The sequence below is a fragment of the Ostrea edulis genome, chromosome 10 (genome assembly GCF_947568905.1).
Source record: "Ostrea edulis chromosome 10, xbOstEdul1.1, whole genome shotgun sequence".
Taxonomy (NCBI): domain Eukaryota; kingdom Metazoa; phylum Mollusca; class Bivalvia; order Ostreida; family Ostreidae; genus Ostrea; species Ostrea edulis.
The window spans coordinates 24961516-24982673 of NC_079173.1; the positions used below are offsets into that span (position 1 = coordinate 24961516).

Sequence of the window (21158 nt, forward strand, 5' to 3'; positions counted from 1 at the left end):
GTCAGAGGAAGTTTGTAATTTTTTATTACAGAATATTTTTTCATGCATGTACAATGGAAAGTTTTTTTTTTACCTGATGAAGTCTCAAGTTTGAATGCTGCTCTACAGTAGATTCCCAAATATATGCGAGGAATTTATTACCGTGTAATTTTGCGAGAAGCCTCACTCACGAAATAAAATTACTCGCTTTTATTTTTCTATTGTTGAAACACACATTAAAATTCTTAATCAATAGACCATTCACAAATTTATGATCACATAATTTGACGTCCATGACACATTTCACGATATTAGGTACTCGTGTAAGTAGTGTACAGTAGTCGTTACGTTGATGAATTCGAAACGAGCACTAACAGTTTCCTTGCTCTGTTATGTTGTAGGGTCACAGACCAAACACCTTATATCGAGATCAACTTCTTGGAGCCCAAACTGATTACCGGTGTTGTGACTCGAGGAGATGGACAGATTGATCACTGGGTGCGAACTTTTACTGTATCTACAAGTATTGATGGGACCAATTATTCTCCGTACAGTGATGGTGGAATTCCGGAGCCAAAAGTGTTTAATGGCAACAATGACAAGTCCACGGCAATGACAAATTTCTTCAACAGACAGGTGCTTGCCCAGTATGTGCGTATTAATCCCAAATCAGTGAATGGTGAAGTGTCCCTACAGTTCAATGTTCTGGGCTGTAACCCTGCCCAGAAGCCTGGGCCAACCACAGAATCTCCTGTTGTCCCAGAAACGGATGAATTTGGAAATCCTATCCTGATCCCAAAGACAGATGAGTACGGAAGACCCATGACCGACTTTTATGGTAACACTGTGATGGTTCCCAAGCCTTATTCTCAGGGTACCCCAACACCTTCTCCAGCAACAGATGACCAACATCGCCCAATCTTGATACCTAAAACAGATTCATATGGCAAATTAGTTACAGATGATCAAGGAAACACAGTAATGGTTCCCCTACCCCATGACCAGGTGACGCCCAAAGCAATTCCCATAACAGATGCCCAGGGAAATCCGGTACTGGTACCAAAGACCGATTCTTACGGAGTACCTATGACAGACGAAAATGGGCATACAATTATGGTGCCCTTGACTGAACCTGCTAATAAGCCCTCTGTTGTGCCTGTGACTGACTCCCAAAAGCAGCCCATCCTGGTGCCCAAAACGGACTCCTATGGAAAACCAATGACTGATGAACAGGGAAGCACTATTATGGTGACTATACCTTACACTCACGGTCCTCCTACTCCATCGCCACAGACAGATGAAAATGGGAATCCAATCTTGGTACCAAAGACTGATTCCTATGGCAAGCCAATGACTGACGAGAGTGGAAAGACCATCATGGTGCCACTCCCAGCTGCAACAGCAAAACCAACACCAGAGCCAGTAACGGACACTCAAGGAAATCCTGTGTTAATTCCTAGAACAGATACCTATGGGAGACCAGTAACAGATGCACAGGGACACACCATGATGATTCCAGTCTATGTGTCTCATAAAACACCTATCCCAATACCTAAAACCGATGACTTTGGCAATCCGATCATGATCCCAAAGACCGACACCTATGGAAAACCCATGACTGATGACTTTGGGGAGACTATAATGGTACCTGATTACTACACACAAGGCCAACCAACTCCACGGCCTCAGACAGACGTATTTGGGCAGCCCATCCTTGTTCCCAAGACTGACACTTATGGCAAACCGGTGACAGACGATTTCGGTAATACTGTCATGGTACCGCTGCCTGAAACCACAGACAAACCCACCCCATCACCATGGACAGACAAGTTTGGAAATCCAATTCTGGTTCCGAAAACGGATGAATATGGAAGACCCTACACAGACAAGCAGGGAAACACCGTGATGATCCCGGTTCCCTACCCTCAGAGTTCACCAATACCTAACCCAGTCACCGATAAATTTGGAAAACCGGTGTTGGTACCGAGAACTGATGAGTACGGAAAACCATATACTGATAGGTTGGGGAACACAGAAATGGTACCAATTCCATACACACAAGGCCAGCCAACTCCCAAACCAAAAACAGACGCTCAGGGTAACCCGATACTGGAACCAAGGACGGATGAATATGGAAAACCGTATACAGATATATTTGGAAACACAGAAATGGTTCCTGTGCCAGAAAACCAGAATTCACCAACTCCGGTGCCTTTGACTGATGAGCAAGGAAGGCCAATTATGGTGCCCAAGACGGATTCTTATGGCAAGCCAATGACAGATGAACTTGGAAACCCCATAATGGTACCTAAACCAGCCCCAACTGGAAATCCCACCCCAGCCCCACAGACAGACGAAAATGGAATCCCTATCCTGGTGCCAAAGACAGACTCTTATGGTAAACCTATGACAGATGAACAAGGTAGAACAATCATGGTTCCATTGCCAGCCACTACTGGATTGCCAACACCTGAACCTCTGACTGATAAATTTGGAAATCCAGTTCTTATGCCAAAAACCGATTCCTATGGAAAACCAATGACCGATGAAAATGGTAATACAGTAATGGTTCCGGTTCCTGCCAATAACGGAAGTCCAACACCAGCTCCACAAACGGATGAACAGGGAAACCCAATCTTGGTGCCAAAGACAGACTCCTATGGCAAACCAATGACAGATGAAAATGGTCACACTATCATGGTTCCACTTCCTGCCACACACGGTCAACCCACCCCTGAGCCAGAAACTGACAAATTTCATAACCCCATATTGATTCCAAAGACAGATTCCTATGGTAATCCCATGACAGATGAGCATGGTAGTACTATTATGGTTCCAAAACCGGCCACACATAGCACACCCACTCCAGTACCAGCCACTGATGAGCATGGTAACCCTATCATGGTCCCAAGAACCGATTCCTATGGCAAACCAATGACTGATGCTGAAGGAAGCACCATACTGGTTCCTCTGCCTGCAAATAACAGCACCCCTGTGATTATCCCAGAGACGGATGAATTTGGAAATCCTATCCTGGTTCCCAGAACTGATGAATATGGCAAACCATACACCAATAGCCAAGGTAAAACTGAACTGGTTCCTAAACCAGCTACACCACAGAAACCCACCCCTGAACCAGAGACAGACAAATTTGGTAACCCTGTTCTGGTACCCAGGACTGATGAATATGGAAAACCATTTACAGATAAGTACGGCCGCACACAGTGGGTTCCCAAACCTGCCACTCATGGTCTTCCTACACCAGTCCCCGAAACGGATAAATTCGGAAACCCAATTCTAGTTCCGAGGACTGACGAGTATGGTAGACCGTACACAGATGAGCATGGTAACACAGAAATGGTTCCCAAACCAGCTTATCAGGGAACACCCACTCCAGCCCCAGAAACCGATCAGTTCGGACAGCCCATCCTGGTTCCGAGAACGGATGAATATGGTCACCCATACACAGATGAGCATGGTAACACAGAAATGGTTCCCAAACCAGGGACTTTCGGTGCACCCGCTGTGACACCAATAACTGATGAATTCGGACAGCCAATCCTGGTTCCAAAGACTGATGAATATGGGAGACCTTTGACTGACAAGTATGGCTCTACGACAATGATTCCACTGGTGCCTGTATCCCATGCTGTGCCTACAAAGTTACCACGAGGTATGAGTCGCTCCTTTCAAAACTTGATAATTATATGAACTATGCATTAGATGTTGACTTCTGTTTTTGTACAATACATATTCCAATATGTTCATTATCTTCAAATATTATTCTTTCTGTCAATGCAATGATATCTCTTTTGACTTTTGAGGGTATTTTTGATATCACAAGAAAATATTTATTATTAGTATCAAGCACTTCATTTATTTCAGTAAATCATCTAATGCTTTCATTTTTTGACACAATGCATGCCCTCTTTTTTCACAGCAAAAATTCATGATAGTTTGAAACATAATCAGGGCAAACACGTGTACCTTTTCTTGACCTTTATCAATGCTTTAGTAAGATACCCTTCCAAATAATCAGTATCGATTAAAAACACAAATGATTCTTAAAGTTTTTCTTTTGATTGACAAGTAGAAAATAAAATCTGTATTCTTAAGGTTAAAACGTACAATGTAACAAACCTTCATTTTTGGTCATGTACCTTTTAACGCATTTTAATTTGATGTGCGAAATAAACAAGCTTAAGAGAGCTATGTTTAACCCACCATCACCATAACTACCAATGAGTGTATCTCTTTTCTCTGTCTGATATCTCCAAATGAATTTGAAATGATATATTTTATCTTGCTTGTTACATCTGAAATTAATTATTGCAGTGTGTCTGTCTAATATGGGAGTGGACGATAAGTATGTCATCAAAAACAGCCAGCTGTCAGCTTCTTCTTTCAGTGGAACCAACACTGCAGGTCAAGGTCGTCTCTTTGGGGATTTCTCATGGCAACCAAGGTTAGTAAGGAAAAAAGATTAGATAAAAACTTTGGGCTGATCAGTTGAAGGTCATGTCATAGGGCTTCTCCTGGCAACCAACATTAATAAGAAAGAAAAGATACTGTAAAGCGTTTTTTTTTTCCCGCAGGTGATAAATTTGGCTTATTTTAGTGGTTAGATAGCTTTCCGCCAAAATTTCACTCCCAAATATGCACCCAATTGCAACATCAGTATTTGCAATTTTCCGCCAAAATTTATTCCGCTATTAAAATTTATTAGCATACCTTTGATCCAGCAAATTGCCAAATTTTCGACCCGCGGGAAAAAAATGCACCATATGGTAGATAAACATTTATCTCTAATTGGAGATTCATTCATGTCAAATAAGGTTATTAATATGGAAGGAAAATTGGATAAATACGTGGCTGATGCACAAACTCAACAATTTCATTTGATTGTTTGTTAATCTTAGGAACTCATTTGTTGCAGATCAAATGACACATCTCCATGGATTCAGGTTGATCTTGGAAAATGGTCTTTGATTTCTGGTGTGATCACACAAGGGGGCACAGTCAACAGGAAGTTTGTCAAAACATACACGATTTACACCAGCATTGATGGCAAGAACTTTGTTCCATACTCTGACCTCCCTGGAGCCGGAATTCCTAAATCATTCGTTGGCAACAAGGATGGAGACACCCCGATGAGGAATCTGTTCAACAGAAATATCACCGCCCAATATATCAGGATTTACCCACAATCCACTTCTGCAGCTGGAACGGCAATCAGGCTGAATATCTTAGGATGCAATCCGTCAGTTCCAGTTAAACCCAGCCCCTCGGGAACAGCAACACCAGGTCTGTGGTTTATGATGTTTCTGTTTAATTATATACTTAAGATTGAAAGATGTTACATGTATACTTTCGATCTAATTTAATTTTATATTTTTTGATCCACTTCTTAAACTTCGTGTGTGAAACGGATCTACGAGGCTTGATTTTAATTAAATTGGTATGCATATACACTAACATAAAATCATGACTTTCCTCCATATATAGTTACTAGAAAGAAAGTTGATCATTATTATCAAGTTTTATTCATCCTTAATTTGTATCAAACTATTAATTGTAGCCTCTTCACGATACGGTACTATTATAAGCTTAATTTAAATTGCACATAGTGGTATAGTGCAATTTCTACAGGTCTTTGAAGATTAAGCTATGAGAGACTGACAGTCATGTATAAATGTTTGTTGGACTTATTTTCTTATCTTGATATTGTAAGCAAAAAACTGCAACAATGTAAAAGTCATTACTCTTTGAAATAGCACAGGTTCAAAAAGTTATGGATATATTTATTTGTAAAAAGAAAAATGACTAAAGTTGTGAAATAAAAGTTGTCCAATGAGGTACACGTTTGACTTCTTGTTTCAGTTTGTGATGTCAAGATGGGCTTATCTAACGGGCAGATCGTCTCCAATGCCCAGTTTAAGGCCTCCAGCATTTTAGATGGTTTCCATGGACCAGAGCGCGGCCGATTATACAGTCACAGAGATGGACATTTCACGGGAGGATGGACCCCAAGGTCAGACTTGTAAAAATATAGCAGCTGTTGATAGCCTGTGACAATTACCTGTGATAGCACTGTGTCTGTGTGATAGATGCCTCTGTGACGCGTACTGTATACAGTTCCGCTGTTTATCACCGTATTTTACTATTTTACGGAGTACTTCTGTTCCAGCTTTCCCTTGAATAAAAACTACATGTACTTCATTGATCGCTTGATTTTGTGGTGGTGTTCAATCAACGATTACAAAACTTAAGTGTCTGTGATCTACTGATAAAGGACATTTCTCTTTTTCATTAGACATTTGAATCCTATGGGGATCCGGGTTAGAATAAGTCCTCAGTACCCCCTTGCTTGTCGTAAGGGGTGATTAAATGGGGCGGTCCTTCGGATGAGATCGTAAAAACCGAGGTCCCGTGTCACAGCAGGTGTGGCACGATAAAGATCCCTCCCTGCTCAATGGCCATAAGCGCCCAGCATAGGTCGAAAGTTTGCAGCTCTTCACCGGCAGTGGTGACGTCTCCATATGAGTGAAATATTCTCGAGAGGGACGTAAAACAATATTCAATCAATCATTAGGCATTTGGTGAAATTGAAATGAAGCTGAATCACTGGAATTCGCTTTGATTTGCCTTTACTGTAAATCCCCTTTCGTTTTCAGAAACAAATTTTTTTATGAATATATGATATCCTAGATCGTTTTTAAGGTAGCTCACTTCACCAAGGCTCAAACTATTTATGACACTACATCACAAGATGACAATTAAATGTTTTGTGAAATTGTTTGTATTAATCAATTTGGTTGTATATCATCATAGTTCAGTAGTTAATGCATCGGTCTGGTAAAGCACAGATCCTGAGTTTAAGTCCGCCAGAGGCTTTTGTTCATATATAGATTTTTGAAAATTGTGTTTTTTAAATCCAAAATTGCATATTTTCCACTTTTTTTTTATATATATACTTATTATATTTAATAATATCCTTCATAATTAAATAATTTTGTGCTGATTTTATGCTGAGAAAGTTCCTTAATTTTTGCAGTGTAAACAACAATCGACAGTGGATCCAAGTTGACCTACTTTCAAATGAAGAGATTTATGGAGTGATCACGCAGGGACGTTCCGACCTTCCATACTGGGTCACAGAATATGAAGTTTACTACAGCACAGATGGAAGATCATACCAACCTGTAACCTCAAGCCTGGCCGACAAAACACCGCAGACGTTCAATGGAAATATGGACAACCACAACCCAGTGACCAACGTCTTCAACCAGAAAGTTGTAGCTAGATTTATCAGGTGAGAGCTCCAAGCACAGACCGCAAAATCATATTTAACTGTTGGAGAGTATTGTCTACTCAAAGTGAAGCTTATTTTCTTATTCCAGTACAAGTGCACTCATACAGAAACAGCACGGACATGAAAAAACATTGTCGAGTTCATAATCAATATACACTTTTGTTTGTCAGTGATGCAGATTTTTAGGACAGTGTTTTTGTCATAAGCCAACATGTCCTTATCATTCTTTCTAACAACTTTTAGGATCGTTCCACTGAAGTGGAGGGAGGCCATTGGCCTGAGGTTCGAGCTGATCGGCTGCAAACAACTGACTCCATCTCCCCTTGTCTCTGTTTCCCCAACCTCGTCCACCACTCCCGGCCGTGGTCCCACGTCTTGCATGTATTGGACACCCTGGGTCAACACCAACACTCCCGACACCACCGGGGATTACGAGACCATCATGCACCTGAATTCGCTGGTACGATCTTGTAACATGACGGACATGAAGGCTATTGAGTGTCGAGCCGTGGGGACCAGAAAATCGTGGGATGAAGCAGGAGATATAGATGTGAAATGTGACCTTGGGGCCCAGGGTCTGGTCTGCTTCAACCGGGTACAGGGAGGTGGACAGTGTCAGGATTATGAAATCAGGGTCTTCTGTGACGAGTGTCCAAGTAAGCATGCTTTTATCGACTGATTTTTCCGTGAAAAATGTCTTCCAGATTGATCAGTATTTGAGATCAATGCTGTAAGAATTCGTGATGTAACTGTCTTGTTAACTGTGTCGACAAGAAACAATTTTATGAACAGTCAATATCTTTATGTACAAAATGATTCTCATAAATCTGATTTCGCATCAAGGCAACCTCGCAACTTTAGGCAAATATAATGTAGATCAAGTGTTTTGCAGTTACTACGGGGGGGTTCATGAATTTTATTGAGCATAAACAATAAAAAATTCTGTTTCTTTGCATTTGATTTCTAAAATTTCGTGGACAGTTCTATTTTAGAATTTTACTCTATACTTTATGGGCCACTTGCTCAGACAAGAAAACAACATAAATCTATGTTCTTTGAATATTAACGAAACCACAGCAGTTTGTGAAATTATGAATGAAAACATTTACAGTCAAACCTCGTTATTGTGAAACCAATGGGGCTGAGAAAAAACTTTTAGATATCCCAGGGTTCAAGATATTGAGGTTAAAGTTAAAAAAAGAGAATATTCTAGCACTTTCGACTCGCTTCGAAATATCCATGGTATTTGAGATATCGATGTTTGAGACACTGAAATTCAACTGTACAGAATCACTTTTTATGATTTCTTTTGATGATATATTTGTTGAAGTAGGCCTGGAGGTTGTAAAACTTTTACCATACTCATACTCAAACTTAGCCATGTTTGTTTTGAGTGAGCTCCGAAGCTTACTCAAAAATGTACTCCAACTGAGTATGAGAATGATTTTATAAAAGTTTTATAACCTTCATTTTTGAGTATGAGTATGATTTAGATCACAGAGTTTGAGTATGAAAACGTGCTCAAAAAAGTTTTGTAACCTCCAGGCCTGATTGAACGATTTGAATCAAAATAAAAGTACATATTAAATGATAGAAAATGATGTGATCAATTTGAATCTAATAAATCGATACATGTACAAAATATTTTTGATTTTTAAAATTTACATAGGATTACTAACATATAAAAGGTTGATTTACTTGTATATTTCACTTTGACTCTCAGCTACAACAGGTCCATCACAGCCAGTGACGACGCCCACTAACTACAAGGAAACCTCATCCCCAGAGTCCACCACACCCCCCACCAAAGAGCCATGTCAAAACAAGACGGCCTGGTCACCATGGATCAATAATCAGACCCCCGGCAGCACCAGCGTGGGAGAGTTTGAGAAGATGACTGTTAGCCAGAAAAAGACCTTCTGTCCTGATGGTGTGATTAATGGTGTTGAATGCGAGACCGTAGACGGACAGCCATGGTTTGATACCAATCAGATTGTCACCTGTGACATCACGGATGGATTTATCTGTGACAATAGCTTGAATTTTGGAGATATGTGCCGAGACTACAAAATCCGATACCAGTGTCAAGTCATATGTAATGGTAAATATATCACAGACTTTATGAGTGATAGATGTTGAGATAATGCAGTCATAGATTTTTACGTCACCTGAGTAAACTCAGGTGACCTATTGCAATTGTTCTGTGTCCATCGTCGTCCATTGTCAGTCGTCCATCTTGCGTTAACAATTGAACAATTTTGACTTTTTCTTGATAAATACCATTCCAATTCTTTTCAAATTTTGTATGAAGCATGTCTTTGAGACAAGGGGGACATAAATTGTAAATTTCAGGACTCCTGCATCCCTGGGGCCTGAGGGGTAGGGCAAAAACTGCCAAAAATTAACAAATTTTCAAAAATCTTCCTTAATTTACAAGCACAATGTCATGTGTAAGAAAAACTAAATGTATAGTGATGTTATTACACAAAGATTTTAAAGAATTTTGAGACAATTTAAAAGCAAGTCAGACTGTAAAAATTGACATTTAACTCATGTGTCTTGTGACATTTTCATTGCAAGAGGATGAATTTGAAAACTAGAAAAAATTGTCTCCATTGATGATTTTGATGTGTGTGTTAATTTCAAAACTTTGTCAAAGCAAAATAATTTAAGACATTATAATAAAAGATGCCATTAAACAATTTACTACAAACTTATAGAATTAAAACAGATCTATTGATACTTTGGGTGCAGACCCTATTGAGTACCACATTGTATCCACTTGTGAGAGTCTGCCACAATTTTAACCTCAAGGTGTTGGTCTCCAGTTTTTACTCTGTTTGTCAATGAATTAATTATAAATTTAAAATTGTGGAAAAGTGATAATACGAAAATGATCACTTCATAGGATATCAATAGGAACATGATTTAAGACACTCTTAGATAGTAAACAAAATGTTTATATGCAGCAGGATACTTTGAAATGGTTTCCATGTCACCCCCCCCCCCCCCCCCCCCCCCCCTTATTTTTGTTCAATACTAAATCCCAAGGAAATTCAATATGATTGTCAAGAGTCGTGTCCCTTTCCAATTAACGATAAACTCAGACAAATTTGAAGCACATGGAATAATGCTTTACTCTTTCCAAAATTGATAGACTTTTTACCATAGTTTTTGTATCCTAGACCATGTTAATAGCAAAATATCTTCTGTTGTATTTAGTGTAAATTATATTATGTAACAATAGAGTAGAAAAAAATTAACATGGACATTTTAAAATATGTCAGAAACAACTACCACAACAAGCACCACTTCCAGTACCACCTCCACCACAACAAGCACCACCACCAGCACCACACAGTCCACCACCAGCACACCACCAAGCACCACCCAGTGTGTGGAACACGACAAGGTGTCTCCTTGGATCAATAGAGACAAGCCATATGTAGGAGATGGTGACAAAGAGGCCATGACAAGCGCAGAATTAGCAAGGTAGGGTAACAAAGAGGCCAAGACAAGCGCGAATTAGCAAGGTAAGGTGAAACTAGCAAGGTAGGGTGAAACTAGCAAGATTTGTAGGAATAGGGTGAAACTAGCAAGGTTTGTAGGAATAGATAATAATAATAAAATTATGCTATTTTCCCAAGAGATTAATTAGATAGAAAATAGATTTTTTGTAAATATATGAGAAATAATTTTGTCCAGTGATGACATACTTTTTGTTACCAAGGTTCTGCGACTCGAATCTGGGATACTACATCAAGGCAGTGGAGTGCATGGCTGTGGATGGACTGATTCCGAGCTACAGCACTGGCGACAAGATGATCTGTGATAAAGACCTCGGCTCAATCTGCCTCAACAGCGACAATTTCCCTGTACAATGCCAAGACTACATGATAAGATATGTGTGTCACCAGACTTGTGTCAGTAAGTAATTAGTCATGTGCTAGGTCATTCTATCTTAACTTGACACTTTTTTTAAGTAAAGAAAAATTCTGTTATCTTAAAATCTATCTAATTTGACACTTTTTTTAAGTAAAGAAAAATTCTGTAACCTTAAATTCTATCTTAACTTGACACTTTTTTTAAGTAAAGAAAAATTCTGTAATCTTAAAATCTATCTAATTTGACACTTTTTTTAAGTAAAGAAAAATTCTGTAATCTTAAAATCAATCTAACTTGACACTTATTTTAAGTAAAGAAAAATTATGCATCCTTGAAATCTATCTAACTTAACACTTTTTTTAAGTAAAGAAAAATTCTGTATTAACCATAAAATCAATCTAACTTGAAATTTTTTTAAGTAAAGAAAAACTATGCATCCTTGAAATCTATCTAACTTGACACATTTTTTAAGTAAAGGAAGATTCTGTAACCAAAATCTGTCTAACTTGACATCTTTTTTAAGTAAAGAAAAATTCTATAATCTTAAAATCTATCTAACTTGACACTTTTTTTAAGTAAAGAAAAATTCTGTATAAACCTTAAAATCGATCCAACTTGACATTTTTTTTAACGACAAGCAGAATACGGTGTGACTTCGCGATTTCACGTTGCATACAGTAGTTTTGTTGTGTTCCTGGTTTTGCCAGACCAGGATATGATTCAGAAGTGCAATTTATGCTTCCCATGAAATTATTTTTTGTTGACAAAACAAAATTTGATGCCAGCAGATATTGATGAAACAAGAGTTTGTGATCTACCATTAATTGATAAAATATTTGGTAGAGATAATCCTTAGGTGTCAATATGTATTTGAATATGTACCCTGGCCAAGTTAAATTTCAGTGAGTTTCAGTGATGAAAGTGACAATAAAGGGAAATATGTGAAACCTATAATTTCTTGCAGGAAAAGCATGACTATGCAATATGACAGCAAGACTTTTTGGTTTTCTTTTTGCAGCAACCAAACCCACAAACCCCAATCTCTATGTTCCAGTGACAGACAAGTTTGGAAACCCTATTCTGGTGCCCAGGACAGACTCCTACCACCATCCCTACACTGATGAGAACGGACGTACAGAACTCGTCCCCGTGGGGTATGTACAAGTCACACCCACTCCAGCACCAGCAACAGATTCTCATGGAAAACCCATCTTCGTCCCAAAAACTGACTCGTATGGTAAACCCATGACTGATGAAAGTGGTAACCCCATCATGGTTCCTCTGCCTGCCACACACGGATTGCCAACACCTGAACCACAAACGGATGAAAGTGGAAAACCAATCCTGGTCCCCAAGACTGACTCATATGGCAAACCTATGACAGATATAAGTGGAAACACAATTATGGTGCCATTGCCAGCCACTCATGGTTTGCCAACACCAGCACCACAAACAGACAAGTTTGGAAAGCCGATCCTGGTTCCTAAGACAGACGAATATGGCAAGCCTTATACAGATGTTGCTGGACACACAGTTATGGTGCTAGTACCAGCAGTAACCCAGGGTAAACCAACACCGGTCCCTGTCACTGACAAATTTGGTAACCCTGTTCTGGTTCCGAGAACGGATGAGTATGGTAAACCTTATACCGACAAAAATGGGGAAACCGAAATGGTTCCCGTACCATACAAGCAGAATACCCCTACTCCTTCTCCTCAAACAGACGAGAATGGAAACCCAATACTTGTACCAAAGACTGACAGTTATGGTAAACCAATGACAGATGACCAAGGCAACACAATAATGGTTCCATTACCAGAATATCAGGGGACTCCTACCCCAGCACCACAAACGGACGAAAATGGAAACCCAATCTTGGTGCCTAAAACCGACTCTTATGGGAAACCGATGACTGATGAGAATGGTAAAACTATAATGGTGCCTCTACCAGTCACACAAGGTCTGCCAACTCCTTCACCACAAACAGATAAGTTCGGAAATCCAATTCTGGTTCCAAAAACCGATGAATATGGTAAACCATACACTGATGAGCATGGAAACACAGTGATGGTACCAGTGCCTTATACTCCTGGCCATCCAACTCCATCCCCTCAAACAGATGCTCAGGGTAACCCCATACTTGTACCGAGGACTGATGAGTATGGTAAACCATACACAGATGATCAGGGAAACACTGAGATGGTACCATTACCATATGTACAAGGCACTCCCACCCCTGCCCCGCAAACAGACAAATTTGGAAACCCAATACTTGTACCGAAGACTGACGAGTATGGAAAACCATACACAGATGAACAGGGTAACACAGTCATGGTGCCAGTACCGTACAAACAGAGTTCTCCAACACCAGCTCCCGCCACAGACGAACATGGTAATCCAATCCTGGTCCCCAAGACTGATTCCTATGGGAAACCTATGACGGATGATCAAGGTCACACTATAATGGTACCCGTGCCATATGGACAGTATAAGCCAACTGCAGCTCCACAGACCGATGAGTTTGGACACCCAATCATGGTCCCTAGGACTGACTCCTATGGTAAGCCTATGACTGATGACCAGGGACGCACCATCATGGTACCACTTCCAGCAAAACAGCAGAGTCCAACAGCTCTGCCTCAGACAGATGAACATGGAAACCCTATACTGGTGCCCAAGACAGATGAATATGGCAGACCCTACACGGACAAACAGGGCAGTACAGTCCTAGTTCCTTTGGTGTACACTTATGGTCAGCCCACTCCATCTCCACAAACAGATGAGCATGGTAATCCCATCCTAGTACCAAAGACAGACGAATACGGAAAGCCATACACTGATGAGCACGGAAACACAGTGATGGTACCAGTGCCGTACGTTCAAGGGTCTCCCACTCCAGCCCCTGCTACAGATGCTCGAGGTCGACCAATCCTGGTGCCAAAGACAGATTCCTATGGAAAGCCCATGACAGATGAACATGGCAGCACAATAATGGTTCCACTGGCATATACACAGGGTACCCCAACCCCAGCCCCACAGACAGATGAACATGGAAATCCCATCTTGGTGCCGAAGACTGACTCGTATGGCAAGCCTATGACAGATGAGAATGGCAATACTATTATGGTTCCATTACCAGCCACCCACGGACAACCAACAGCAGCCCCGAAAACTGATGAACATGGAAATCCCATCTTGATGCCAAAGACAGACTCCTATGGCAAACCCATGACAGATGAAAATGGTCACACTATCATGGTTCCTGTGCGAGAAACACAGGGATTGCCAACGCCAGCACCCCAAACGGATAAGTTTGGAAACCCCATCCTCATACCAAAGACAGACTCATATGGCAAACCTATGACAGATAAGTTTGGAAAAACAACTTGGGTTCCTCTTCCTGTTGGTCAGAGCACGCCTATTCCCATTCCAGAAACAGACCGATTTGGTAACCCTATCATGGTGCCTAAAACAGATTCTTATGGAAAACCAATGACTGATGCCCAAGGACACACAATCTTGGTGCCGAAACCAGCCGCTCAAGGAAATCCGACTCCTTCACCACAAACTGATGAATTTGGAAATCCCATCATGGTTCCAAAAACGGACTCCTATGGAAAACCAATGACTGACGAGAATGGCCACATAATAAAGGTGCCTCTCCCAGTCCAACAGAGTACTCCTATAGTGATCCCACAGACAGACAAGTTCGGAAATCCAATTTTGGTGCCAAGAACAGATGAGTATGGCAGGCCATTCACAGATAAGTTTGGAAGTACTCAAATGGTTCCTCTACCAGAAAAACATGGATTGCCCACTCCAGCACCTCAGACAGACGAGTTTGGTAACCCAATCCTTGTACCAAGAACAGATGAATATGGCAAGCCTTATACAGATAAATTTGGAAATACTGAAATGGTGCCACTGTATGAAACCCAGGGAGTACCAACACCCAAGCCCCAGACAGATGCATTTGGAAATCCCATTCTGGTTCCACGTACTGATGAATATGGAAAACCGTATACGGACAGATTTGGAAAGACTCAGATGGTGCCTCTTCCTGAAACACAGGGTGTCCCTACTCCTGAACCACAAACAGATACATATGGAAATCCCATCCTTGTGCCAAGGACAGATGAGTATGGACGACCATTTACTGATGAATTTGGAAACACACAAATGGTGCCGCTGCCAGTAAAACAAGGTCAGCCCACTGTTGCTCCCAAAACGGACAAATTCGGTAATCCCATACTGATGCCTAGGACTGATGAATATGGTAAACCATATACAGACAAGAATGGACAGACACAATGGGTGCCTGTCCCAGCGGGACAAGACAAACCAACTGTGGTGCCACAGACCGATGAATTTGGAAATCCTATACTTGTTCCCAAGACGGACGAATATGGCAAACCATACACAGATGCTAAAGGAAACACAGTGATGGTGCCTGTTCCTTATCAACAGGGTACTCCAACACCAGCCCCACAGACAGATGAACATGGAAATCCCATCTTGGTGCCGAAGACTGACTCATATGGCAAGCCTATGACAGATGAGAATGGCAATACTATTATGGTTCCATTACCAGCCACCCAGGGACAACCAACAGCAGCCCCAAAAACTGATGAACATGGAAACCCCATCTTGATGCCAAAGACAGACTCCTATGGCAAACCCATGACAGATGAAAACGGTCACACTATCATGGTTCCTGTGCGAGAAACACAGGGATTGCCAACGCCAGCACCCCAAACAGATAAGTTTGGAAACCCCATCCTCGTACCTAAGACAGATGAATATGGAAGACCATATACTGACAGTGATCACCATACTGTTATGGTACCGTTACAGTATGGCACCGACAAACCAACACCGTCACCACAAACAGATGAGTTTGGAAATCCCATTCTAGTCCCAAGAACTGATGAATATGGTAAACCGTACACAGACAAGAATGGACAGACTGAAATGGTTCCCCTACCATACAACCAGCAATCGCCCACTCCTGCACCACTCACTGACGCCCAAGGAAATCCAGTCTTGGTTCCAAAAACGGACTCTTATGGCAAACCAGTGACAGACGATAAAGGACACACAATTTTGGTAACAGTGCCAGCACCTGTGAAACAACAAACGCCAACACCAGTTCCTGAAACAGACAAGTTTGGGAATCCTGTCCTTGTCCCAAAGACTGATTCATATGGCAAACCAATGACAGACAATCAAGGTCACACTATACTGGTGCCCAAACCATACAGCCAGACTCAGCCAACACCTGCTCCATTAACCGATGAACATGGAAATCCCATCATGGTGCCAAAGACAGATTCTTATGGCCATCCAATGACAGATGAAAACGGTCACACTATCATGGTTCCTCTACCGGCAAAACAAGACCTACCAACTCCTGCCCCCAAAACAGACAAATACGGTAATCCCATTCTGGTTCCCAAGACCGATGAATATGGACATCCGTACACAGATGAACATGGTAACACTGTCATGGTTCCAGTCCCTTATGTACAAGGGAGTCCCACCCCAGCGCCACAGACAGATGAACATGGAAATCCAATCATGGTGCCTAAGACAGATTCCTATGGTAAACCTATGACAGATAAGCAAGGTAATACCATCATGGTACCACTGCCACCCACTCAGGGAACGCCAACTCTTAAACCAGTTACTGATTCCTCAGGTAACACTGTCTTAGTGCCAAAGACAGACTCTTACAATAAACCCATGACTGATGCGAGTGGCAGTACCATTATGGTACCACTACGTGAGACACAGGGAGTCCCGACACTGGCTCCTCAGACTGATGAACATGGTAATCCAATCATGGTGCCAAAAACAGACTCCTACGGAAAGCCAATGACGGATGCTCAGGGGCATACCATCATGGTACCATTGCCAGTCGAGCAACGACAGCCAACACCTTCCCCTCAGACTGATAAGTTTGGTAATCCCATACTGGTTCCTAGGACAGATGAATATGGACAACCATACACAGACAAAAATGGTCAAACGGTTTTGGTACCACTTCCATACGATCAAAACAAGCCCACACCTTCACCAATGACAGATCGATTTGGTAATCCAATATTTGTGCCAAGAACTGATGAATACGGAAAACCATACACAGACAAGTTTGGAAGAACAGAAATGGTGCCTCTGCCAGGATACCAAGGAACACCTACTCCAGCACCAATGACAGATAAATTTGGAAGACCCATCTTGGTACCTCGGACAGATGAATATGGTCATCCCTATACCGATATAGATGGACACACACAAATGGTGCCCTTACCAGCGACTCACTCCACTCCCACTTTGAAACCAGAAACAACCATTTTTGGAAGTACAGTTCTTAAGAGATGTACGGCAAGTTACTGGTCACCATACCTTAACCGAGACAAACCGGAATTGGGAACTGGTGACTTTGAAAAAATGACACCAGAAGAGCTGAGTGAATTCTGCAAAGATGGAAATATCACTCAGATTGAGTGTATGACTTACGATGGAATTCCGCACTACAGCTCTGGTGAAATATTGACCTGTAACCTTGAGAAAGGCTTTTCCTGTGTGAATGCCGACAACTATCCGGTGCGCTGCGCGGATTACAAAATCCGCTACTACTGTCAGTGTGAAGAAGGTAAGCATTGTTTTATGTAGTTTTAGCAATTGATTTTTATTGTCAAGTATGTGGGGTAGATATTGAATGTGTGACTTTATATTTCAATAGTATTGGAATTTTATTGAAAATTTTCCATGATTATGATGGTTTTATTAACAAGTCCAGTAATTCAAAAATCCATGCTGCTCCATTGATTCCAGACAATCTGTTTCCATTTGCCAGGTTTTTAATGCGATACAGATTATTTTTTATGCTGTATAATGACACTGACTATGAAATTCCAGTCTCCACCCTCACCCCACCTGTCTCCATGCCAACTGAGGGCCCAGTCTTCAAACAGTGTGGCTGGTCATCCTGGCTTAACTCCAACAGTCCCTCTGCCTCCTTGAGCTCTGGTGATTTCGAGTCCATCTACGACTTAAAGTCCAAGTACGGGTTGTGTAAAGAAATTCGGCAGATTGAGTGCCGTATTGCTGGAAGCCACACACCAGTTGCCCTCGCTGGCCAGGAGAGTGTGGCATGCGACATCAGAAATGGACTCCGGTGCTACAACCGGGATCAGATCTCTGGCCGTTGTTACGACTACGAAGTCCGCGTGCTCTGCTGGGTGGACAACTGTAAGTGCTGATTCTGGGGTATTTTATAAAAATCGTAGACTTAAATGCTGTGAGGGAATTTACATGTCGTGCTAAATTAGATACTTTGTGTATCACTTAGTAATGCAAACATTAACCTGAATTATTTCTCTCTGTTTTGCTGTTTCAAACAATATGTACAAATTGACGAAGTTGACTTTAGAGCTCTGTTTTCTGTTTCTAAGGTAACCCTGATTTGCTGTCAACGTCCACAACAACTGCAGTACATACTACCACACGTGAGTCTCGGAGTCAATGTTCAATATGAATTTCTAACACAAACTTGCTATTAAATTCGGGTGTACTATAAAAGTGGTTATTTACGTGTGGGGGAAATTTACACTATTATGCGATATCATATAAGTGGTTAAATGTCCCCTAACTATAGTTATAAATATTTGATATAATGATATTATATTCAGTTACCAAGTATTTTTCCCCATGCATTATGTTGGACATGGAAAACGCATACTTAACACCCAGCGTAAATAACCACTTTCACGGTATCTACTAGTAGCCATACTTACATAGTTAAATGTATTATCATAACCATTAGAACCATGTTTATTGGTAGGCATAAATTTTGTTGATTTTGTGTTTAGAGAGTGCCATCAATTTTTCACCCCAACAACAAATTATTATGTAACATATGTTAAGGGAAATTAAGCTTTCCCAGTAGAGTGAACCGTGTCTAATTCGACTACGTTCTTGGAGACCATTTTTTAAATATTGGATTAGACTGGTTGTTGGATTACATGGTGTAAAAAAAAAAAAAAGAAGGAAATTAGGGAAATTGAAATTAATGTTAGATTTCACAGTGAAATGAATTACTCTGGTGTCTGAATTCAGACAAATCTAATTAACGATAATCAGATTTGATAGATCCACTAAACGAAGTTCTCATAAAATATAGGAAAACATCCACAAAACCTGGTCCCACACTGAAATGAATGATTTGACTATCACAGTATTTAACTCATGACTATTTATTATAATGATATTTCCTTGTCCAGCCATCTGTGCCCCAGGCGAGGTTTACCAGGCATGCCCATACAGATGCAGCAACCTCTGCGATGTCCTATCCCAGCAGTCATCAGCCTGCGGAGATCCTTCCTCCGATTCCTGTGTGCCGTATTGTAAACCCCCAGGGCTGACCTGTCGTCCAGGCGAGAAGCTGAAGGACAAGAACACCTGTGTACCTGAGACCCAGTGTCCTTGTCGCATGCAGAACGGAACCATTGCTAGTGTAAGTCGCTATTGACATTTGCTTGAGTCAGAACTTGTGGACTAATTTGCAACATTTATTTCTCGTTAAATGCTGGCACCTGTAGCGGAAGTAATGTTTGGGAGAAATGTTGCCCAGTGCCCCTTAGATGTGCGAAAATTACATCTCGTTGAAATTATATCTTGTTACACTAATGAGCAAAGAAGACTAGTGTTATTGTATATCTGATTCTTTCATGCTTAAATATAGCAGGAGTGGTATGATACAGTTTACAGTGCACTAAGCATGTGACAGAAGTTTACAGTGCACTAAGCATGTGACAGAAGTTTACAGTGCACTAAGCATGTGACAGAAGTTTACAGTGCACTAAGCATGTGACAGAAGTTTACAGTGCACTAAGCATGTGACTGTGTTTACAGTGCACTAAGCATGTGACTGTGTTTACAGTGCACTAAGCATGTGACAGAAGGATCTCTAGTGTAAGGTATAATTGAGAGACAAGTATGTGCATTCAAAGACATGCATGATTATGTACATGTACACGTATTGGAACATTTAGAAAATGATGTGGAATTTTTTAGATAGCAAGCAATAGAACTGAATATGATGAATGGAGTCTTATATGTATAGGGAATGCAGCACCATATATATATATATATAATTATTATATTTATATATATATATATATAGGAAACAGGAGTCCGGGCTTGGATTTCTCGAAAAAAATCTCAAACTTAAGTTTTCTTATATTTGAGCAGTCAAAATTTGAGTATCTCAGACTTAAATCCAAGTTTTGACTTAAATTTATTTTGAGAAATCCAGACCAGGTACTGTCCCTATAGCAGTAGAGCAGTGGTTTAATGATTTTGATGGTGTTTGATTTCTTGCAGCCTATGAGTACTTGGACAAATCCTTATGATGAGTGTTCCACTTGTCACTGCTTCAACAATACAGTTACCTGTGCACGCGATGAAAGCTGCGTGACCACCCCTCCTCCCACTCCAGGTAAATATCTCACCTGAGTATAAATACCTTATACAGTTAAACTTTAGCATCTTGAACACCGATATCTCGAATACCATGGATATGTCGAAGTGATTCAGAAGTCTCAACCACTTATTGATTAAAGTATTTTACCCTCAAAATCTCAAATTCTTGGATATCTCGGAGTTTTTTCTCGACCCCATCAAGTTCGAGATAACGAGGTTTGACTGTATATCACCTGCCAAAATCACTTAAAAGAATACACTGTCACAGACAAATATGATTACAATAATTTGAAAATCTCCACCTTCCTTATCCACACACATCTGATAATTCATACATCTCCACCCCACACCTGATAATTCATAAATCTCCACCTTCCTTATCCACAAACACCTGATAATTCATACATCTCCACCACACACCTGATAATTCATAAATTTCCACCTTCCTTATCCACATGCACCTGATAAATCATACATCTCCACCTTCCTTATCCAC

At 40.8% G+C, this 21158-nt stretch overlaps 1 protein-coding gene across 2 annotated transcripts in view; it reads left to right on the forward strand.

Annotated features, from left to right (window-relative positions):
- The window catches only part of LOC125665609 (uncharacterized), an 87280-nt gene that overhangs the window by 37030 nt on the left and 29092 nt on the right, over positions 1-21158 (forward strand). For both annotated transcript variants that reach the window (XM_048898331.2, XM_056152338.1), the window contains 14 exons: positions 381-3652; positions 4315-4444; positions 4916-5283; positions 5860-6010; positions 7034-7291; positions 7535-7947; positions 9015-9392; positions 10579-10783; positions 11022-11218; positions 12195-17831; positions 18098-18430; positions 18634-18687; positions 19462-19694; positions 20564-20678. In XM_048898331.2, coding sequence (XP_048754288.2) covers positions 381-3652; positions 4315-4444; positions 4916-5283; positions 5860-6010; positions 7034-7291; positions 7535-7947; positions 9015-9392; positions 10579-10783; positions 11022-11218; positions 12195-17831; positions 18098-18430; positions 18634-18687; positions 19462-19694; positions 20564-20678 — 11744 coding nt within the window. The remainder of the gene's footprint in view (positions 1-380; positions 3653-4314; positions 4445-4915; positions 5284-5859; positions 6011-7033; positions 7292-7534; positions 7948-9014; positions 9393-10578; positions 10784-11021; positions 11219-12194; positions 17832-18097; positions 18431-18633; positions 18688-19461; positions 19695-20563; positions 20679-21158) is intronic.